The sequence below is a fragment of the Myxine glutinosa genome, chromosome 5, assembly GCF_964187855.1.
Source record: "Myxine glutinosa chromosome 5, kmMyxGlut1.1, whole genome shotgun sequence".
Lineage (NCBI taxonomy): Eukaryota > Metazoa > Chordata > Myxini > Myxiniformes > Myxinidae > Myxine > Myxine glutinosa.
In genome coordinates this window covers 21,567,686-21,592,054 of record NC_136265.1, presented here as the reverse complement: position 1 = coordinate 21,592,054, position 24,369 = coordinate 21,567,686, and the positions used below count along the sequence as shown (strand labels likewise).

The 24,369-nt window shown below is 45.0% G+C and overlaps 1 protein-coding gene across 5 annotated transcripts in view; it reads left to right on the top strand.

Annotated features, from left to right (window-relative positions):
* LOC137427865 (uncharacterized) overlaps positions 1–18,975 on the top strand; it is a 51,025-nt gene extending 32,050 nt beyond the window's left edge. For 2 of the 5 annotated variants that reach the window (XM_068117644.2, XM_068117643.2), the window contains exons 3-4: positions 15,703–15,843; positions 15,973–18,975. In XM_068117644.2, coding sequence (XP_067973745.2) covers positions 15,703–15,843; positions 15,973–17,705 — 1,874 coding nt within the window. In that variant the 3' untranslated portion in view covers positions 17,706–18,975. Of the gene's footprint in view, positions 1–4,747; positions 7,067–9,324; positions 9,483–15,702; positions 15,844–15,972 lie in introns of those variants that run through there. The other 3 variants (XM_078777691.1, XM_068117647.2, XM_078777694.1) reach the window with 3 other exon arrangements.
* Positions 18,976–24,369: the final 5,394 nt, after the last annotated feature.

Below are 24,369 nucleotides of genomic sequence, written 5' to 3'. Positions count from 1 at the left end.
GCTCCTGCATCTGCGACATCTAGCTTGGAAGCAAAAGGTGTGTCAAACACCTTGGCCTGGTCACGGAATGCGCTGCTTGCTTTGAATCGCTTGAGAGACGCTCCCTTTCCTATTCCATGGAGGCGAGATGTTGTGTCGCATCCAAGAACTGCATGTATAAAGAGCACGTGCTTGCATATGTCTGGACCAAGTCGTTGTTTTGTAGCTTTGATGTTCCAAATGTGAGGCTTCTTTCTGTTATTTTTTGGCTCAGGACAAAAGAAGATGTCATGGGATTCCAGACTTGCATGGTAGATGAGGAGGATGAGGTCTGTGTCATCACCAACTAGCTCAGTGTTGGTGGCAGCAGCAGACTGCACGGCCTTCTGCACAATCAGGAGGTCAGCATCCCCTGAAGCATGGTGCGTCTCACAGTTTTTTTTCTGCAGCTCTTCACTCAGCATGAAAATGAATCGCTGCCTATGCTGTTTGTTTGCAAGGAACTGCTCCTTCTTCATTGTAAGAGGCATGTCAGCTGCAAATGTCACAGTTGCGCCAGCATTTCCTTTCGATCGTCTCTGGTGTGTCATGTCCTTTGTGTTGGTGCTCTCATAATCATCGAACACGACAATGGCATTTCCATACCTCTTCGTCACATATTCCGTGTACTGGTGACAGATGTCTTTGTATGTTGCTCTGCGAGACCATGGGATGTGTTGAAGAAGTGCTCCTCCATCCAAGACATACTGGGTGTCATCATCGGGGATAATTGCAGGAACATCAGATCCGAGGAGATCCCTGATGGCACCAGCAAGGGCTGGCTTGTGTGCTTCTCTGAGAAAAAGAGAGGAATCAAAGAGCGCTGGTGGATAGCTGCATAGTTCATGCTTGAAGGCTGACTCTAGTTCATCAGCTTTTTGCGCAACTGTAATTAGTCTCTGGAAGAGAAGCTGTGGGTCAACCTGGACTTGATCACTATCAATCTTGACAGACGACTTCATGCCGAATGTGACTGCTTGGTCTTTCTTCTTGAAGGTGTACTCAGCTGTTGTTCTTTCATCCATTGACCTCAATATCGATTCCCCAACCGACTGAGCTGAATCGACGTTAACAGTTGGGTGGGCATGGACTCCAGTGGCAAGCTCCGCAGACTTGAGTCATTGCTGAATGGATTTCGCTCTTGTAGATACTCGAGAACTGACAGAGTGTCCTTCCAGTCATGGGCTTGTCTTGCTGTGGTCATGTCCTTGTTTTGTTCGCCGGTGTTGTAGTTCACCCCTGTGAGCTCCTGCATTGCCTGGTTTACTTCTGCACAGGCAGGCATCGAAAGCAGCCATAGCAGGCGTTGTTGCTCCGTCATTCCTCGACCACGTGTGAGCCCTCCGCTGGTGTTCAGACTTCTCATCAGCTTTAGGCCTTCCAAGCTTTGCTCTCTTGGAGATTTCCGTGTTCATCTGCTGAGCCATGGGTATCTGCTTCTTTGTGTGGAAATTGACGCTGCAAGTCTGATGGTACACTGCATCTGCATCATGCAGGTCATGAACATGCAGAATTCGCGCCTTGACAGTACCTGGCCAATCATCTGCTCATTCGCGACATGTTGCCAGGAGCGTTTCTTTGAATTCAATGGTCTTGACTTGAAGAACTTGCTGCTTCTTCCTCTTTCTTCCAAACGTTGCTGGTCTCCCACAAAAAAGGCAATCAGTCTGGAAAGAGAACCTCTCCTCAGATGACCGAAGTACTTGTCTGTCATTGCTTGTGCTTGGCTTTGACTCTTCTTGATTGGTGTCCTTGGCTATCTGTTGTGGGTGACAGTATGTGCGGCGACAGTCTTTGTGTACCTTTTCTCCAGGCACAGTGTGAATGCTGTCTTTTCTTGCGTTGCTGGCCTGGTTGATGGCAGAACTTCCCTTTTCTCCAAGAGTTGATGCCGTTGACCCTCTCTCGTCTATAGATTTTTTGCAGATGGCACACACTTCAGATACCTCCATGGCTGAAAGCAGAAACCACTATCTACACTGAGTAAACATCAAACACTTCATATTATCACAACTGAAAGATGCCCATTGCAAAAAATACATAACATGGAAAAATATTGCTCTTGCTGTTACTGCACGCTTTCTGACTCGGAACTTAACACTACTTGTTTTACAAATTTTTGTTTTCCATAAAACGAAATCTTTTCAGGAGATACACAAGAATATCCTTTTTGACTCCAATAAAGAATGAGCATGACCTCTAAATCATCAAAATAAGATCAGAAGCAGATTCCCCATTGCTAAAAAAAAAAAATACATAGATGCATTATGCATTATTCTTATCTTCTTGTCCCAAAATGACCTTGATGGTGACCTCATAGAGTTTCTGTGACCTTTTATCACCCAAATAAGATCAGAATTTGATTCCTCGACCCCAAAAACCCATAAAAAGTGGTATTACTCATGATTGTTTTGCTTTTGATTTTTTAAATAACAATTGTCAATTAGATGGACAGCGGCCATATTGGATTTTGCCGATTTGAGAACTTCCCCCAAGAGGATCTCTGAAGACTTTTTTGGGGTCAAAGAGGATATATTCAGGGACACAAAACAAGTGAGCGAGTTTTTGTTGCAATTAGTGTGAGGTCTTAAATACAAAATGCCTGCACGAACACAGCCGTGGTTCACTACGGCTTGTCATCGCAATCACTTTTTCAAACAGAATGATTGTGTTGGTTCGAGTGAGGCACATCATTTGTTTCACCTTGCGAACAACCATGGTGAACGAGTACGAGAGAATGCCAAGCGACAGTATGCAGAATCTGTTTGTCATTCTATCTCAAATAAACATCTCGGTTCTCGAGATTTTTGGAGAATTGCTCATAGCATTCTCAACCATAATCAATCATCGATTCCTGTCCTCTTCAATTGCTCTGAAGTGCTTTCTTCTTTTGATAAAGTCGACCTCTTCGCTGAGCATTTTGCTGCAAACTCCACACTTGAAGACCACAGACAAGCATTGCCTCTTTGTCTTTCCCATCTTGACACCAGGCTTACCACTGTCAGCACACGCAGGAAAGTTGCTAAGATTATTCAAAGGCTTGACATTTCAAAATCGACTGCACCAGATAGAATCCCTGCAATTGCTTCGAAGATGTGTTCACTCGAACTGTCTTCTGTTCTCGAACTGTATTGCTTTTGCATGTCACTTTGTGTTTCCACTTAGCTGAAATCAGGCTTCTGTCGTCCCTGTCTTTAACGGCTCAGGTGAGTAATCAGATCTTTCCGACTAACTATCGGCCTGTTAGCCTTCTACCCATTATCAGCAAAGTGTTTGAATCCTTGATAAATCGACAACTCATGACTCATCTGGAAACCCGCAACATCCAAAATGATGTTCAGCATGGCTTTAGACATTAAAGGTCGACTGGTTGGCTGAACATGTAAATTAAATTCTCAGCATTCAATGACTGGAAATGTGAATCGGGCTTTGGATCGTCATGGAGAAGCCAGGGTTGTTGCTCTTGACATCTCGAAGGCTAAATTATATGGCATTTCTGGAAAATTGCTTGGTACAATCTCTGACTTCCTTGCAAATTGTCAAAGCTCTGTGGCACATGAGGGACAGCAAGTAATCACCTGTCCATAACACATATGTAAGGTATCTGTGTCTCGTTCAACATCAACTTGTTTTCCGACCCTGTCTCTGGATTCTTCACCTTTGCAGGAACTCCGTGTTATCCGTCTGTTTGGATTGGATATCAGCTCAAACCACAGCTGGGAAATGTGCATCTCTTGTTGAGCTAAAAGCACCTCCCAGCGCCTTGAAGCTTATTTCGTGCTCAGTGATACCTTTCTCAAGCTGCTATGCTACATCTACACAAGGCCACTATATGTCCTGTCATGGAGTATCATTGCCGTATTTGGGCTGGTGCTCCAGCCTGTTACCTATCTCTTCTTGACAGAATCCAGCGACGTGCTGCCATTTTGGTGGGACAGGGATTGACATCATCCCTGGAACCTCTCTCAATCTGCCGCTCTGTTGCTTCCTTGAGCCCTTTCTACAGATATTACAACGGAATGTGCTCTGAGGGTCTATCAGGTTGTTCCAACTGAGCACACGTTCAGTTGCTCAACATGTTTGGCAGTTTGTACACTATAATTTGGCAGTTCATGCAGTTCAAACACGATACAATTCCCATCCATACACTATAACTGTCCCAAAGAGTAAGACTATAACGTATAAGGTATTCTTCTGGTTTTTCCCCCCTGCACAGCATCACTCTGGAACATGTTGCCTGCATCCTGCTTTCCCCTCCATCCCAACCTCCTGCAATTCAAGAGGAATGTCAAAAGATTCCTCCTTTCTGTCTCATGTGTAATATCTCTACTTTCCTTTGTGTAGGCCTCACCTCGAGTGGCCTTGAAGGCTTTGTTGCAGGCGATATCTCATATATTAAAAAAAACGTGGGTGTGCATTGAGGGTACGTACCTCAGTTGGCACTGCCAAACCGTGCGGCACCAAAAGGAAACACGTTTTTAGCTGTGACGAGCAGCTCGATGAGAGCACCGCGTTGTTGTTGTTGTTGTTGTTGTTGTTGTTGTTGTGGTGCCTTTTTGAATAGCGCATGCGCATACACTTGGTGTGTGTCCCCGGTGTGTACCCCGGGTTTAGAATAGGTACACCGTATCCCTGCGTGTCGTAAGAGGCGACTAAAAGGGTTGGCGAAGGGCATCCGGCCACAAAAACATTGCCTCAAGAAGAGAACCATGCCAATGACAACGGCATGTGGGCAGGGTACAGCCCGAAGTACCCCCGTGGGGGACCCCAATCTCTCTCGTCAAAACTCAAGGTGGGGAAGCCAATCGAAGCAAGGGTGGCAATCACTCCTTTTATGACGACGAAACGTCTGATGCCCGACGTGGAGATCGGTTTCTGAGGTTTGGGACATGGAATGTAGGGACAATGACAGGGAGATGAGGAGAAGTGGTGCAAGTATTGGTCAGAAGAAGAGTGGACATATGTTGTGTGCAAGAGACGAGATGGAAGGGAAGTGGTGTGAGAATGGTGGAGGGTAGGCAGGGACAGAAATACAAGTTTGTGTGGCAAGGGTGCCCAGAAGGTGTGAATGGTGTTGGTATCCTGTTTTCTGAGGAGTTTGCAGACAGTGTGGTGAGTGTGACGAGAGTGAGTGAAAGGTTGATGATGGTGAAAATGATGATTGGAAAGCTCTTAGTGAACGTCATCTCGGGATATGCTCTGCAGGTTGGACGGAGTGATGAAGAGAAGGACAAGTTCTGGTGTGCAATAGAGAAGCTGATTGAAAACGTGAAAGATGAGGAAGTTGTTGTGGTAGGAGGAGACCTAAATCTACATGTGGGAAGGAGTATGGATGGTTTTGAGGGAGTTAATGGGGGTTACGGATATGGTGTGAGAAATGGAGAAGGTGAAAGGATTTTGGAGTTTGCTGATGCATCTGATTTGTTGATTTTTAATACTCAGTTCCAGAAAGAGGATAAAAAGCTTGTTGCATACACATCAGGTGGGTCGACGACAACCGTTGACTACCTGCTGGTGCATAGGTGAGATAGTGGGCACCTCCGGGACACAAAGGTGATCCCGAGGGAGGAGGCTGTTTCACAGCACCACTTGGTTGTTTGCGACATAAGGGTGAAAGGTGCGAGGAGAGCTCGGCGGGTGAAGTACCAACCGAGAATGAAGGTGTGGAGGTTGAAAGAGGTGACAGTGAGGCAGGCATTAATAGAGAGGCTGAGTGTGGTAGAGGATGATGTGGTGGAGCTTGAAAGTGGTTGGATGTCAATGAAAGATTGTCTGTTGGTAGCCGTTGGTGATGTATGTGGATGGACAAAAGGACCACGGAGGCACTCGGAAACATGGTGGTGGGATGATGAAATTAGAAAGAAGATTGACGAGAAGAGGAAGAATTTCAAGGAGTGGCAGAAGGCTTGGGGTATGGGGGCAGAAAAGGCAGAGCATGAAAGTTATAAGGCAGCCAAGAAGGCTGCAAAGAAAGAGGTAGCAAAGGTGCAGGAAGGAGGCATGTAAGAAAATGTTCGGAGAACGCTTGGATTTGGAAGAGGGTCAGTGAGCGGTATTCAGGATTGCAAAGCAGATAGCGAAAGAGAGGTGTGATGTGATGGGGGTGAGTTGCTTGAAGGATGAAATGGGACAACTCGTTGTGGACCCAGATGGAATTAAAGGAAGATGGAAGAGATATATGGAAATGCTGTTGAATGCAGAGAATCAATGGGATGGCAACATAGAGAGTAACCCAGTTTTAGGACCGGCAGAGAAGATAAACGAGAAGGAAGTTGAGGAAGCGATAAAAGCAATGAAGAGTAGAAAAGCGGGAGGGCCGACGGGAGTTGTGGGAGATATGTTGAAGGCAGCGGGAAGTTGGGGTGTGAAGAGAATGGCAGAGATCTGCAATCTGGTGGTGAAAGAAGGCCGCATTCCAGTGGATTGGGAACGGAGTACCCTCGTCCCTCTATACAAGGGGAAAGGTGACCCTCTGGAGTGTGGCTTGTATCGAGCGATAAAGTTATTGGAGCATGGAATGAAGGTGTTGGAAAGGGTGTTGGAGAGGAGGATAAGAAAGAAAGTGAGATTGACGAAATGCAGTTTGGATTCATGCCAAGAATAGGAACGACAGACGTGCTTTTTATTGTGAGGCAGTTGCAGGAGAAGTACATGGAGAAGAGGAAGAAGTTGTTTCTAAGGTTTGTTGATCTGGAGAAAGCATTCAATGGGGTTCCACGTGAAGTAGTGACATGGGCATTGAGGAAGTTAGGAGTGGAGGAATGGTTGACCAGAGTAGTGATGTCAATGTACAAAAGCGCACACAGCTGCAAGGACGAAGGACGGGAACAGTGGTGAGTTTGAGGTGAAGGTGGGAGTGCATCAGGGGTCTGAACAAAGTCCACTACTATTTGTAGCTGTGATGGAGGTGCTGGCTCAGAACGTAAAGGAGGGTTTACTGTGGGAGTTGTTGTATGCAGATGATCTGGTGTTGATTGCAGAAAGTATGGATGGACTGAAGGAGAAGATGAACAAGTGGAAGGAATGTATGGAGACAAAAGGTCTGAAGGTCAGTATCGGAAAAACGAAGGCGATGGCAAGTGGTAAAGCATGTGGTGAGGTGGAAAGAACTGGGGAGTGGCCGTGACCTGTGTGCAGGAAGGGTGTCGGAGTGAATTCCATTCAATGTACAATGTGTGCTGAGTGGGTTCATCAAAAATGTAGTGGTTTGAGAGGGTCATTAACCAGTGTGGCAGCTACATTCAAGTGTAAGGTGTGCACAGAGGGAGCTGCAGACGGAGGAAATGTTGAGTTGGATCTTGGAGATGGCGTGAAGCTGGAAGGTGTGAAAACATTTTGTTACCTCGGAGACATGCTGAATGGAGACGTTGGATCAGACTCGGCAACGGTTGCGAGAGTGAGATGTGCATGGAAGAAGTTTCGGGAACTGAGTGGCATGCTGACGAGGAGGGGGTGTCGTTGAAGCTGTCAATTAATTAAAATTTTCCCACCGACATTCTCCGAATTTCCTGCAGGGAACTCCGACGTGTTCTCCACACCACTGCTCATGCTGCGGAACCTCTGTGGACGTCACACCCATAAGCGCCACCCTGTAACCTTCACCACGCCCTCTCTCGCACCTTGGTACTTCCCCCAAACAATGTACCCTCGCAAGCCTCTTCCTGGATGAGCACACACAACTTTCACACCCGGCCGTCTCACGATCCCTCGCACACCATTTATTCACACAATGCACTCCACAGTCATTCTCACTCCATTCACACACATGGGTCACCCCATTACAGTATACACACGATTTTACTTGTGAGCCATCCCGCCGAGGTTCCACAGCTGAATTTGTCATTCATGTCAGGTGCACCATCCGTGCCACGCACGCTCAGCGCACACCATTCCTTGGGAAATCTTTGTTCAATCATCTGCACACGGGCATTTCTCCCGGCATGGACCATTCACACACCGTGACATGCAGTGCATTGAACTCTGACCTCCCTTGTTCCGGAACGGATTACAAACTTGTTCTTTTTTGTCTCCCGCACACAGGACCAGAACATACAGCCATTTTATATTTTTCACGCTCGGGCGGCTCAACCCTCCTGTTAGTCAAGCTGACGGTTACCCACGTCTGGGTCTGTGCATGACCCGTACTCTCGCGCATTCATGCACTCCACTCTGCATGCTCCCGGCACACACCCTTTCACACCATGCATTCGCTCCAGCTGACACAGCCTCACCTCGTCGTGGGTCCGCTTTTATCGCTCATATCCTCTCCACCTGCACCTGTCATGCGTTATCCTGATCTTTACACTTTTTGCTGCACATTCCATGATCTCTTCCTTCACATTCTTTGCCCTCCAGCTTGTCTCTAATCATTCTTCTTTGCCTTTATCCATTTCATCTTTTATCCTTATTATTTCCCGATTTGAATCCTTTGGTTCTTCTTCTGAGATTACTTTAGTGTCTTCCATTCGTTTTTCATTTTCCGTTCTATCTTCTCCATTGTTCGTCCCATTTTTTCTGTCTTCTGTGTTTGGTCATCATGTCCCATTTTACATTCCTTCTTACTTGCCAACATTTCCCTTTTTACGTCCTTCTGAGCTGCCCTTAGATCCTGCATTTCTTCTGATTTGCTCGTTCAGTTCTTTTTGCCCATCTGCAAGTCCTTTTACTCCCTGTTTGGGTTAATTTACCTCTTGTTTAATCCCATTTATCTCCTCAATCATTCCAGCCTCACCTGCCCTCATCTCATTACGTTCACATTCTTCCTCACCTCACCTAACCTCATGCATGTCACCCTTTATGCCAGCCAGCCTGGCTCTCCTCCATTTTCATCGTCATCTGTGCCATAAGATGACGAATCAACAACATCAAATGGTCGCTGCCAGACTGCAATGACAAGGTGACCCACTATTCCGTGCCATTGGTGCTGCCTTGTCCAGGGGCTGGTGGATCCAAAACCTTGACCTTTTCTACCCCCGCTAATTCACCCCAGATACACTTTTATGAAATTCCAACTTCTTTCCTGGAAGTCCTTGCAGGGTCCATATGTTTTATACCTCTCCCATCTCCCCCCAAGCCCTCTCCCTCCCACACTTCTCTCGATGTCCCTGCTCTCAAATGTTGTGTTTGTGTCCTTCCCCCTCTGTCCCCATCTTGTCTACCGCTCCCCTTATTTTGTGTTTTATGTGTCAGTTTGACTTTTCATGTGATTAATGTTAGCTCTTTCGCAAGCCTCGATGTTGTATACAAAAAAAAAAAAAAAAAAAAACCCTCAAAACCGTCTATACTCCTTCCCACATGTCCATTTAGGTCTCCTCCTACCACAACAACTTCCTCATCTTGAGAGAGGAGGCTTGGGTCCTCGATCGCAATCAGCACCATCACTGCTGCACTTCCTGGTCCTTCTCCCACAATGTTACATTCATGTACAGCTTCCTGGGCCATTAGCTCCTCCATATCCTCCTCAAGTAAGCCCACTTAATCCTGCTCACCTTGACTTGACAAAGCTGGACAATTTTTTAAAGTCCAAGTTCATCCTACACACCTTACAATTTTTGGTGTGCCGCTTATAGCGCCCCATATTAGAATCTCACTCCTGACATCAATTGTTCCGGACGCAGGGTTCTCCCTCTTTTAACAAGAGAAAAATGACCACAGTGTGGTCACCAGCTGCGACGTGTAGAATCATGAGGATATCCGTTGCAATATGCACGAACAAATTCGACCAGTCATAAAATTATACGCATACACTCGCGTCTTTTTGTCTTTCAGTTCTGGTCTTGTCCTTTGTTTTGCGACGCAACATGCTTCATCAACTGATTACAACTGATAAGTTCTGTGAAACGAGATTTATATGAAAACATTCATGTTGTCTTTGTTGCTAAATTTATTCTGATTTCTTCAAACAAATCGCGATTTTAGTCCGCGATGTTCTTACCTCATACCAACGCACGTCCGTGTGTATGCGCATTGCGCATGCAACAACAACAACAGTCATTTTAAGGCCATTTTCCCTGCAAGAGTGGGGGTTAGCCTTGCGGGCCCCTTGACAATCTACTCCATTTTGCCCTATTTTCTGCATCTCCCCTTGTTAATCCCCTTGCCCGCATTTCTTCTTCCACCACCTTTAGCCAAGTCTTTCTCGGTCTTCCCCGTCCTCTACCTCCTTCTGCATTCATTTCCATCACTCTTCTCAACCAGTCACTTTCATCCTTCCTCAACACATGACCAAACCAGCTCAACCTGTTTCTGTTCAAAGCATCCATCACAGACTCTATTCCCACCATCTTTCGCAATTGATCATTTGCCTTCCTCTCTCTCAACGATACTCCGCACATCCACCGAACCATTCGCTTTTCCACCCTTTCCAGTCTTCGTTGCTGCTCTTCGTTCATTACTCCCACTTCTTCAGTGAAGTTCATTACTTCACTCTGCTATGTCTCGCTCCCAGAAATCATAACATTTCTCACATGCAGCATACACCTTTCCAGGGATTATCCTGGAGGATTTTAGCAATGGGAGAAAATCTCCCTGCGTACAAAACAATGAGATTTTTTTCCAAACACGATGGGATTATGCAAAATTAAATTAAAATTGAAATTAAATTAAAAGGGAAACCCATGCATATACTTCACATGAATTGGCTGGTGTATATATATGAAACAGCAACACATTGACTTTTAGAGTGTATCAGTGTTTAGATTTAAACACTAAACACGAACAGTCAGCACGTTTTCTTTACAAAATAGTAAATATTCATTTTTTGTTATCTGAACAGTAATTACTTTTGACATAAAAGATTTTCTCTGATTATGCGTGAAAATTGAAACCATTTTACTGATAATCGAAAGGAAAAAAAAGTAAAGTTTTTACCTGATACTTGGGCCATGGGAATCTTCCTCTGATAGATGTTGTTGGATGGCTTTAAATATGCCACTTCCCGTTGCCAAAGTGATATGCAGATCCGTCAAAAATAGAGTGAAGGGCATCATAGTTTTTGGATCCAAAACTCTGGCTGTTACACACAGCTTGTGATGTACAGCAATGTCTGTACTCTCGTCCGTCATAATTGTAATGGCAGATGACTTGTGGAGCTTCTCGCTGACGGATTTGTCAATTGTTGTGGAAATGGCATCCAGAAAACCACAGGCTGATTTATAACTCGCATATGTCACATGTTTGTTCACTTTTAAATTCTCCAGATTTGTGGTATTAAGCTCTGACAACAAGGTCAGCAAGCTGTTATACTTAGACAGGGGAATTGCTTCCTTCGACATCCAATACACCACTTTCAGACACGTCAAAATACTTTCCTCTTCTTTTGATTTAGCCCTCTCAACCGTGAGTTGAAGATTTGTTCTCGCCAGTGGTGCTGCAATCGCTCATTGGTGATCAGATGACGATATATGTCGGGTTATTGTAGTCGTTTTGAAATTATCTGTACCTTCACTTAGACTGTTGACCAACTTCTCTGATCAACACAGTGAACAATACATTTTGTTCTGATCGGCATCATATTTCAGCCAGTCTCCGAATTTAAGGACCCAGCTATCTTGAAACGTTATTAAAGTTTTGCCGGAAGTAGATGTCTGCACTGTGGTGGCCCTGGCCACTGTCCCGCTTTCGCCCTGCACACAGTCACTAGCTGGATCATCCTGGTTGTCCTCGGTGTTAGAACTACTGCTGGTACCTATGAAGAATCGTTTTTTGCTTTGCCCATCAGGCTGTGGTTGCGGAGGTCTCTTTTTCGGCGGCATTTTCGGAAAAAGCGTAATCCAGAAACTACTGCACACAGCGAAGCGAACACATGGTTGCAGAAAAGCCGTCGTTTAATGCCGCAAAATATTGTCACGGCTACCGTGAAGCGTGAAAGTGAAATTAAAATGGCTATGGTCTGTTTACAGTTGAGAATAGCTTCGTCTTTGACAACTTCCAGACCTGACAAAAGCAGTAGTAAGTACACGATTTCAGCCTGTTTCGCCTGAAAACTATACCGCGACAACTGACACGCTCCATGTGATTTTTTTTTTTTTTTTTTTGTTATCGCTCTGGCCAAAATTGTATGTGATATTTTCCAACTTTATGCGAGAATATCGTGGAATCGCGGCCAAAGTCAATCCCAGCCTTTCCCTTCTGCTTCAACAACACTCCCCTCCTCGTCAGCACGCCACTCAGTTCCCGAAACTTCTTCCATGCACATCTCACTCCAGCAATCGTTGCCGAGTCTGATCCACTTTCTCCATTCAGCATGTCTCCAAGGTAGCAAAATGTTTTCACACCTTCCAGCTTCATGCCGTCTCCAAGATCCAACTCAACATTTCCTCCATCTGCAGCTCCCTCTGTGCACACCTTGCTATTGAATGTCGCTGCCACACTGGTTAATGACCCTCGCAGACCACGACAATTTTGTTGAACCCAATCGGTGCACATTGTACATTGAATGGAGTTCACTCCGACACCCATCCTGCACACAGCACACGGCCACTTCCCAGTTCTTTCCATGTCACCGCATGCTTTACCACCTGCCATCACCTTCGTTTTTCCGATATTCACCTTCAGACCTTTTGTCTCCATACATTCCTTCCATTGTTCATCTTCTCCTTCAATCCATCCATACTTTCCTCAATAAACACCAGATCCTCTGCAAACAACAACTCCCACGGTAAACCCTCCTTTACATTCGGAGCCAGCACCTCCATCATAGCTACAAAGGCTAGTGGACTTACTACCGACCCCTGATGCACTCCCACCATCACCTCTACCTCACCACTGTTCCCGTCCTTTGTCCTTACAGCTGTGCGTGCTCTTCCGTACATTGCCATCACTACTCTGATCAACCATTCCTCCACTCCTAACTTCCTCAATGCCCATGTCACTAATTCGCGTGGAACCCTATCAAATGCTTTCTCCAGGTCAACAAACCCAAGAAACAACTTCTTCCTCTTCTCCATGTACTTCTCCTGCAACTGCCTCACAATAAAAAGCGCGTCTGTCGTTCCTCTTCCTGGCATGAATCCAAACTGCATTTCTTCGATCTTCACTTTCTTCCTTTTGACAAGGAAATTCGGAGATTGCCGAACTCGTTCCCAAGACTTGCCCCTTCTGCTAGTGACCTGAGGGAGGTTAATATTTTTGTCTTTACCTGGAGGTGATCCAATCAATTCCCTTTCAGAAACGAGGGTTAGGGCAATTTCTGTTGATGGCGTGTGCCGTGCGTAGGTCGGATACGCACATGCGCGGGCACGTCATACGTCACAGCGAGTGTGAGTGGCGTCCGAAAAGTGTGGACAACGTCGTGAGTGAGTGGGCAACTTTTTGGGAGAACTGGGGACCGGCCGAACGTGGCCGCGATGGGATCGGCCGAGGTCACGCGACCGATCCTGTCTTAATTGTGGAAGAAGAAATGCGGGCAAGGGGGTTAACAAGGAGAGATGCAGAAAATAGGGCAAAATGGAGAAGATTGTAATGGGGACCGCAAGGCTAACCCCCGCTCTAGCAGGGAAAATGGCCTTGAAATGCATGTTGTGTGTGTGTGTGTTGTGTTCACTTTCTTCCTTTTCCTCCTCTCCAACACCCTTTCCAATACCTTCATTCCATGCTCCAATAACTTTATCGCTCAATACGAGCCACAGTCCAGAGAGCCACCTTTCCCCTTGTATAGAGGGACGAGGGTACTCAGTTCCCAATCCACTGGAATGCGGCCTTTCACCACCAGAATACAGATCTCTGTCATTCTCTTCACACCCCAACTTCCTGCTGCCTTCAACATGTCTCCCACAACTCCCGTCGGCGCTCCCGCTTTTCTACTCTTCATTGCTTTTATCGCTTCCTCAACTTCCTTCTCAGTTATTTTCTCTGCCGGTCCAAAAACTGGGTTACTCTCTATGTTGCCATCCCATTCATTCTCTGCATTCAACAGCATTTCCATATAACTCTTCCATCTTCCTTTAATTCCACCTGGGTCCACAACAATTTGTCCCAATTCATCCTTCAAGCAACTCACCCCCATCACATCACACCTCTCTTTCGCTATCTGCTTTGCAATCCTGAATACCTCTCTCTGACCCTCTTCCGAATCCAAGCGTTCTCCAAACATTTCCCTTGATGCCTCCTGCGCCTTTGCTGCCTCTTCCTTGGCAGCCTTCTTGGCTGCCTTATAACTTTCAGGCTCTGCCCCTGTACCCTTCACCTTCTGCCACTCCTTGAACTTCTTCCTCTTCTCGTCAATCTTCTTTCCAACTTCATCTTCCCACCACCATGTTTCCGAGTGCCTCGGTGGTCCTTTTGTCCATCCACATACCTCACCAACGGCTCCCAACAGACAATCTTTCATTGACATCCAACCACTTTCAAGCTCAACCACATCATCCTCTGCCACACTCGGCATCTCTTTTAATGCCTCCCTCACTGTCACCTCTTTCAACCTCCACACCTTCATTCTCGGTTGGTTGAAACCAAAGCTTTCAGAATCATTGGAATATCCTGCGATGAAGCGAACTCCGAGGGCCTTTCACTCACTCACCGCAGGCAGGTTGGTGTTCTTTCTGTTTTCTACCGACTCCTCTCCCGCCTTGCTCCCCCAGCTCTCTCTGTGCTCTGTCCCCCAAATATTCCCACAGGTCGCACAAGATCTGCCAGCAACACTCTTTTGGTTAAACTGCCAAAATCTAGGCTCTATGCTCACCTTCACTCCTCTTTTCTCCTGCCTCTGGAACAAACTCCCCCACTCCCTTCAATCCCATGCCTCCCTCCAGGTCTTTAAAACAGCTGTTCACCACCATCTCTTATCTTCCCCCATCGAAAACCTTGATCTTTTCTACCCCCGCTAATTCACCCCAGATACACTTTTATGAAATTCCAACTTCTTTCCTGGAAGTCCTTGCAGGGTCCATATGTTTTATACCTCTCCCATCTCTCCCCAAGCCCTCTCCCTCCCACACTTCTCTCGATGTCCCTGCTCTCAAATGTTGTGTTTGTGTCCTTCCCCCTCTGTCCCCATCTTGTCTACCGCTCCCCTTATTTTGTGTTTTATGTGTCGGTTTGACTTTTTGTGTGATTAATGTTCGTTCTTTCGCGAGCCTCGATCTTGTATGCAAAAAAAAAAAAAAAAAAACCCTCAAAACCGTCTGTAGTCCTTCCCACATGTCCATTTAGGTCTCCTCCGACCACAACAACTTCCTCATCTTTCACGTTTCCCATCAGCTTCTCCATTGCACACCAGAACTTGTCCTTTTCTTCATCACTCTGACCGACCTGTGGAGCATATCCCGAGATGACGTTCACCAAGAGCTTTCCAATCATCAACCTTTCACTCACTCTCGTCACACTCACCACACTGTTGACAAATTCCTCAGAAATCGGGACACTAACAACGTGCACGCCTTCTGGGCGCCCTTGCCACACAAACTTGTATTTCTGTATAATACTTGAACACAAATCGCCTTCTTCTTATTTCCAATAATCTCCAGTTTAGCAGTACTTGGACATGTTAAATAGGGTGGTGTATAAGGGTGATGCAGAAGACTGCTTCAATTGGACTTCACATCCGGAATTTTTTTTCACAATCTTTAACTTCATTACTATGTTTAAATTGAAGTATACATTCCATGGCGTAACATGTTCGATGAACTCCCGAGATGGTTCTCAAACTCATTTCCCTGCAAAATACTGACACTGATTTATACACAGGTGATGTCTATCCTGTAAATGTCGAAGGCAAACAACATGACAACGATTCATCTGTCACAGAAGATTCAAAATGTGCTTCTACAAAGGAAGGTTCAGATGATATTGACATGACAAACGGAAGTGCTTCCTGTTTTGCAACTGGTGAGTGGAAACATAAAAAAGGAACATAAAGCCTTTTGTACGGAGAAAATATAAAAATTTTCAAAAAAGTGTTAAATATTTTGCATTTTGATTTTGACAAAAAAGAAAACTTGTTTTTTGTTTCTGTAGAACAATCAAGAAGTAATATGGGACTAAAAAGGTCCATTGGCAGCTTGACAGTGAGGAAGAAGCCTTTTTTGAAGAAACAATCTCGAGATTTAGTCTCGCTTCCTGTAAAATACAAATACTTGTCTGGGCCTCGCAACACCAAGATTAATATGAAATTAAACAAACACAGAAAGTTTCAAGAAAAGCGAATATGTTATCAGTGTAATGTGTGCAGAAAGGATTTTGCTTCAACGAGTAAAATCAAAATACACATGAGGATCCACACTGGAAAACGTCCTCACAAATGCTCGATATGTGATGAAGGTTTCTCTGCAAACAGCCATTTGAAATTACATATGAGGGTCCATACAGGAGAGCGACCTTACAAATGCTTGATATGTGATAAAGGTTTCTCTCAGAACAGCAATTTGAAATTACATATGAGGGTCCATACAGGAGAGCAACCTTACAAATGCTTGATATGTGATAAAGGTTTCTCTGCAAACAGCAGTTTGAAATTACATATGAGGGTCCATACAGGAGAGCAACCTTACAAATGCTTGATATGTGATAAAGGTTTCTCTGCAAACAGCAGTTTGAAATTACATATGAGGGTCCATACAGGAGAGCAACCTTACAAATGCTCGATATGTGATAAAGGTTTCTCTGTAAACAGCAATTTGAAATTACATATGAGGGTCCATACAGGAGAGCAACCTTACAAATGCTCGATATGTGATAAAGGTTTCTCTGTAAACAGCAGTTTGAAATTACATATGAGGGTTCATACTGGAGAGCAACCTTACAAATGCTCGATGTGTGATAAAGGTTTCTCTGTAAACAGCAGTTTGAAATTACATATGAGGGTCCATACAGGAGAGCAACCTCACAAATGCTTGATATGTGATAAAGGTTTCTCTCAAAACAACAATTTGAAATTACATATGAGGGTCCATACAGGAGAGCAACCTTACAAATGCTCGATGTGTGATAAAGGTTTCTCTGTAAACAGCAATTTGAAATTACATATGAGGGTCCATACAGGAGAGCAACCTTACAAATGCTCGATGTGTGATAAAGGTTTCTCTCAAAACAGCAATTTGAAAAAACATATGAGGGTCCATACAGGAGAGCAACCTTACAAATGCTCGATGTGTGATAAAGGTTTCTCTGAAAACAGCAGTTTGAAATTACATATGAGGGTCCATACAGGAGAGCAACCTTACAAATGCTCGATGTGTGATAAAGGTTTCTCTGTAAACAGCAATTTGAAAAAACATATGAGGGTCCATACAGGAGAGCAACCTTACAAATGCTCGATGTGTGATAAAGGTTTCTCTGTAAACAGCAGTTTGAAATTACATATGAGGATCCATACCGGAGAGCAACCTTACAAATGCTCGATGTGTGATAAAGGTTTCTCTGTAAACAGCAGTTTGAAAAAACATATGAGGGTCCATACAGGAGAGCGACCTTACAAATGCTCGATGTGTGATAAAGGTTTCTCTGTAAACAGCAGTTTGAAATTACATTTGAGGGTCCATACAGGAGAGCAACCTCATAAATGCGCGATGTGTGATAAAGGTTTTTCTCAAAACAGCAATTTGAAATTACATATGAGGGTCCATACAGGAGAGCGACCTTACATTTGCTCGATATGTGAAAAAGGTTTATCTCATAACAGCAATTTGAAAAGTCACATCAAGATCCACACAGCAGAGGTGAAATCTGAAATACCAAGATCTGAAAAATGACGTCAAGAGGATTTGAAGATTGAAGAAACCTGAAATTGTACCAGTGATAGTCGAAGCAACAGGAAATCCGGATGTTCAAGAAAACCCCAACTGAGCACTTAAAAAGCATTCCGGGGAATATCATGACACCTTGGAGTGTCACGGATGCTACAGGTGGAGGCTGTCAAAGGTTCAGTGAGGATTATAAAACGAGCCCTTGGTACAAAGCATTCTGGGGAATATCACGACAAACATGCTGCAGGTGGAGGCTGTCAAAGGTTCAGTGGGGATTCTAAAACGAGCCCTTGGAACAAAACTATGAGAATGAAGTTTCACAAACTGGTTCATGAATAATGATCCTTTACCGAAAAAGGAGGTCGAGATTTTGAGTTCTGGGAGAACTTTCTCCCACCTCCTAAAACCCGCATGTGGAGATAACAACCAACGAGAGCGTCCTGACAAATGTTCCATTTGTGATGAGGATTTTATTTCAAAACTGAGCTTGAACTTCCAGAGTGCAACCCACCTGGAGTGCTCGCGTAAAAAAGTGCTCCGACTGTGGGAATGGATTTGCTGATAAAAGGTTTGTTAAATTCATGTGGCATTACCTGTATGAGGTTGTTCGTTCCCCCCCTCCGTCCCTACCTTGTGAGCACAACTCCTCAGAGTATCACCTGTATCCAGAATGTCCACAACAATGATTGCACACTGGTGCCAAAAGACAACAAGAATCTCAAAATGCGAAGCCCATCCACGTCCACTCAACTCAAACTGCAGTTAAAGAAAATGACAGATTAAAAAAAAATGTAAAACTTATTAATTTGATTGTCCATATTCTCATCACAGCGAATTGTTGAAAATTTGAAGCCAAAATCTCAAATGGTAACAAAACTGAATCTCTCAACATGATCTTATATCTCTCACTGTGCTTCTTCCAGGGCCTTCCTTCGGTTGCCAATTTGTAATTATTGTCTCTGTCCTTCCCATGTATCCAGCCAAGTTCCATTTGAGTTTTTTGATTGTGATCAGTGTCTCGAAAATTTGTTTTCTCTCTGATTTAGTTGTTTTTCTTGTCCCTTTTGGTTGTGCTCAGATGGAATCTTTCCATGGTGATTTGGATATCAATTTTAACTCAATCTTTGCTGTTGTCCATGTTTCATTGCCATGTGTGATATGGGGAGAACACCCTTGTTGTAAAATTGTTTATCAGAAGAAGACTCCTGCGCATGTTTTTCATGAAACTTGAATTTATGAAGTGTGTCACAATAAAGAGAGGTCCTCAAAGTGTAAATGCCCTGTCTGTGTTATTGTGAATATGTAATGGGTGCATGATCAATTTATATTGTCAGTCAGTGGAGAGTTTGGAGTTGTCCACATCCCCATGAGTAATCCTGATCAAACCGAGAGTTGTTCACCAAACCAGGTGAAAGCCTTGCAGAGATAGCATTTACCATCATAGCTTGACTGCACTTCATCCCATCACTCATTGATCCCGAGCAGCTCAGCTTCACACGTCCCAACGTGGAAGGCCACACAGCTATTTGCTCCCACATTTTTCTCAACATCAATGGTAAAGCATTGTTAATGGAGGGAATACCTTTGAACACAGAACGTAAACGTATTTTAAACAGTATCACGGTATTTTGACCCAATTTCAATTGTTGCTCGAAGACAGGGCAGCATGTATGTCCAATCATACTAACAATCATAAGACTTCAAACAAACAAAAACAATATACCTATTTTGGGGGGCAACCCCCTCTGCCATGCCCCACCCTACCCGATTTTTATAATGCCTTGAACAAACCTTGGTGTATCACGGGTGATGAAGGTTGTGATCAAGTTTCATCAAAATTGTGTGTAGTTTCTGAGAAAAGAACAAATACTTATTCTGTGGGGCAACCCCCCATGGACCCCCTTATACCCCGACTTTTTAAATGCCAGGAACAATCGTTGGTACATCACGGGTGATGAACAGAACGTTATGGTGAAGTTTCATCGGAATTGTAAGTGTAGTTTCTGAGAAGAAAGTAAATTCCTATTTTGGGGGGCCAACCCCCCCCCCCCTCCCCCGTGGCTTATCGAGGAATAATGACGCTCGGGCGAGATGTCAAATTTCCGCCCCTCACAACTCACATGCTGAATTCAACACAAAGCCCAATGAAATAACTTTATTACAAATCAAATTAGGTGCAGTGCATTTGCAAGTTAACAGTCAAAGTTTTGTTTTCTTCCTTTGTTTTGTTTTGTTTTCAGAAAATTGTGGAAATTATTTTATAAAATGAATCTTTGATAAAAATTGGCCCAACTTATTCAATAGGATGACAGAAGTATTCCAAAAGCATACATACAATGTCACTTCCGCGTCCTCGCGTTCGCAGAAGAAAAACATAGGTGCAATATACCTGTTGCTCACCTGGCAGAATAAACAGTATGCTGCACCGACTAAAGGTATTCTAAACCAATTTGAATGGTTCCGAGAAGACAAGACAGCATGTAGAATCATATCAACATAATCATAAGACTTTAAACAAACAAACAAAATCCTATTTTGGGGGGCAGCCCCCATCCGCCTCCCCGTGTACCTTCTCAGACCCCAATTTTTCCAATAACTTGAACACAAACATTGGCACATCATGGATGATGAAGGTTGTGGTGAAGTTTCATCAATACCGCGTGTGTTGGTTCTGAGAAGAAAGCAAATACCTATTTTAGGGACGGACTGACTGACTGACTGATGGACTAACGTACTGACTGCCTAACTGACTGATGGATTAACGGATTGACTGACTGATCGACTAACGGACTGACTGACTGATGGACTAATGGACTGACTGACTGATGCACTAACTGACTGACTGACTGACTGATGGACTGACTGACTGATGGACTAACGGACTGACTGATTGACTGACTGATGGACTAACTGACTGACTGATGGACTAACGGACGGACTGACTGACTGATGTATGAACGGGCTGACTGACTGACTGATGGACTAACGGACTGACTGATGGACTAACGGTCTGACTGACTGATGGACTAACGGACTGACTGCCTGATGGACTGACTGACTGATGGACTAACGGACTGACTGACTGATGGACTAACGGACTGACTGACAGAGGGATTGACTGACTGATGGACTAACGGACAGACTGACTGATGGACCAACGGACTGACTGACTGATGGACCAACGGACGGACTGACAGAGGGCTTGACTGACTGATGGACTAACGGACGGACTGACTAATGGACTGACGGATTGACTGACTGATGGACTGACTTATGGACTAACGGACTGACTGACAGAGGGATTGACTGACTAATGGACTGACTGACGGACTAACGGACTGACGGATGGACTGATGGACTGATGGACAATGCTCCATCGCATAAACTCCTCTGAACTTCGTTCCAGGTGAGCGAAAAAGAACAAAAACGTCTGCAGAAGCAACCTCAGCATGGTCACTCTGCAAAGATGGAAGCAGAGAGAACGAGAGCTTTGCGATGATGACAACATCGATCACAAAAGAATCTGGACCCTGGGGGGGGGGGGAGAGCACTTTTACAACTACGACCTCTCAAGATTTTGCCAAGATGACGATCAGCAGCAAGACCCTGAGGTCATGTGGCTTCTCCCCTCCATGAAGCGCCATGTCGCATGAGCCCGCCACACCTTGACCTTCTCAAGGGAAATTCTACCATTTTTGCTTACGTTGTAGCGGCTACCGCTGGGTATACACAATCGCCTTGCACCTACCGAGGACGCGGAGCGATCACCATGCCGGGCTCGCCCAGGACGCCCGGGCACGCCCAGCCTCGCCTTTCCAGGGCTCGTCCAGGACGCCCGGGCATGCCCGCTCTCGACTTGCCAGGCCTCGTCCAGGACGCCCAAGCATGTCCAGACTCACCTTTCCAGGGTTCGCCCAGGACGCCCGGGCACGCCCGGTCTCGCCTTTCCCGGGCAAACGCTCCGGGATAATGTGTATATACAGTGGGGAGAACAAGTATTTGATACACTGCCGATTTTGCAGGTTTTCCCACTTACAAAGCACGTCAAGGTCTGTAATTTTTATCATAGGTACACTTCAACTGTGGAAGACGGAATCTAAAACAAAAATCCTGAAAATCACATTGTATGATTTTTTAAGTCATTAATTTGCATTTTATTGCATGAAATAAGTATTTGATACATCAGAAAAACAGAACTTAATATTTGGTACAGAAACCTTTGTTTGCAATTACAGAGATCAGACGTTTCCTGTAGTTCTTAACCAGGTTTGCACACACTGCAGCAGGGATTTTGGCCCACTCCTCCATACAGATCTTCACCAGATCCTTCAGGTTTCGGGGCTGTCGCTGCGCAACACAGACTTTCAGCTCCCTCCAAAGATTTTCTATTGGGTTCAGGTCTGGAGACTGGCTAGGCCACTCCAGGACCTTGAGATGCTTCGTACGGAGCCACTCCTTAGTTGCCCTGGCTGTGTGTTTCGGGTCGTTGTCATGCTGGAAGACCCAGCCACGCCCCATCTTCAATGCTCTTATTGAGGGAAGGAGATTGTTGGCCAAGATCTCGCGATACATGGCCCCATCCATCCTCCCCTCAATACGGTGCAGTCGTCCTGTCCCCTTTGCAGAAAAGCATCCCCAAAGAATGATGTTTCCACCTCCATGCTTCACGGTTGGGATGGTGTTCTTGGGGTTGTACTCATCCTTCTTCTTCCTCCAAACACGGCGAGTGGAGTTTAAACCAAAAAGCTCTATTTTGGTCTCATCAGACCACATGACCTTCTCCCATTCCTCCTCTGGATCATCCAGATGGTCATTGGCAAACTTCAGACGGGCCTGGACATGCGCTGGCTTGAGCAGAGGGACCTTGCGTGCGCTGCAGGATTTTAATCCATGACGGCATAGTGTGTTACTTATGGTTTTCTTTGATACTGTGGTCCCAGCTCTCTTCAGGTCATTGACCAGGTCCTGCCGTGTAGTTCTGGGCTGATCCCTCACCTTTCTCGTGATCATTGAGGCTCCACGAGGTGAGATCTTGCATGGAGCCCCAGACCGAGGGAGATTGACTGTCATCTTGAACTTCTTCCATTTTCTAATAATTGCGCCAACAGTTGTTGCCTTCTCACCAAGCTGCTTGCCTATTGTCCTGTAGCCCATCCCAGCCTTGTGCAAGTCTACAAATTTGTCCCTGATGTCCTTAGACAGCTCTCTGGTCTTGCCCATTGTGGAGAGGTTGGAGTCTGATTGATTGAGTGTGGACAGGTCTGGAGACGGCTTTGCGGTCGGTCTTTGCGGTCTTTGTGGTCGGAGACGGTCTGGAGACGTCTTTTATGCAGATAACGAGTTCATACAGGTGCAGTTAATACAGGTAATGAGTGGAGAATGGGAGGGCTTCTTAAAGAAAAAACTAACAGGTCTGTGAGAGCCGGAATTCTTACTGGTTGGTAGGTGATCAAATACTTATTTCATGCAATAAAATGCAAATTAATTACTTAAAAATCATACAATGTGATTTTCAGGATTTTTGTTTTAGATTCCGTCTTCCACAGTTGAAGTGTACCTATGATAAAAATTACAGACCTTTACGTGCTTTGTAAGTGGGAAAACCTGCAAAATCGGCAGTGTATCAAATACTTGTTCTCCCCACTGTATATTGCTGCCCGATAAACGGGCTTTTCAGAGTACCTGAGTTGATTTGACACAATAAAGAAACTCGGATGAATTCCAGCTTTTTGTCGCGTCCATTCTTCCGATTTACGTTGGAGCGCAGCTCCTACAACGTAATAAATAGAAGATATTGTAGTGGTTACCTTATGCACATGTCGCGGTTACCTTATTCACTTATCCGCATGTGACGGTTACCATTACGATGGGTTTGGTCTAACCCACGCACACGGGTGTTTGGTTGTGTCGTCGTGACGCACGCGCGGCGGTTGGAGCCACGCCCTCCGAAGAGGGTGCTTGTCTCTATATATAAAGGAGTGTGTGTGTGTGTGTGTGTGTGTGTGTGTGTGTGTGTGTGTGTGTGTGTGTCTGTCTGGATGTCCGCTTATAACTCAAGAACTACACATCGGAGAAAAGTTTTAGACACAGATTCGGAATCAGCATAAAATCCCGGTGGTTTTAAGCTACGTTTTATTTTAATATCAATGGTTTAAAAAAACCGCCCCAGCTGCAATTCCATGGTGTAGTTTGTGGCGGCGCTAGACGTTCAGGGTGTATTGCAATGGTTTGTCGGGTTTGGCTGTGGGTCCAGAATAGCTCCCATTTCCTTATGTTCTTCCACTTTTATTTTGATTCTGCTGTTACAACGCCTTCCTTATCTACCTTATATCCCCCCAACGAGGCCTCTACATAATTTCATGCGGCAGAATTTTGTGCATTTTGAGTGAAAGAAGTGAGACGAAGTTGTAGGAGGAAGAAGTGGCGCGGTCACTGTGGAGGCCTCGATCGTGAGTGGAAATGGCGGGAATTGCGTTTGTATCGCAAAGTAAAGGATCTGCATTCATTTCTGAACTTGCATTGGTGGATTGTTATACATCTGCATTATTTTTCATAAAAAAACTTTATGTTGAACTTGAAGGCTCCAAGCACGGACTATATATATAGCCCTCATTGAGGTAAAAATAAAAGTAAAAAGCCTGCTATCGCTTGCCAAGCTAGCCGTTCCCCC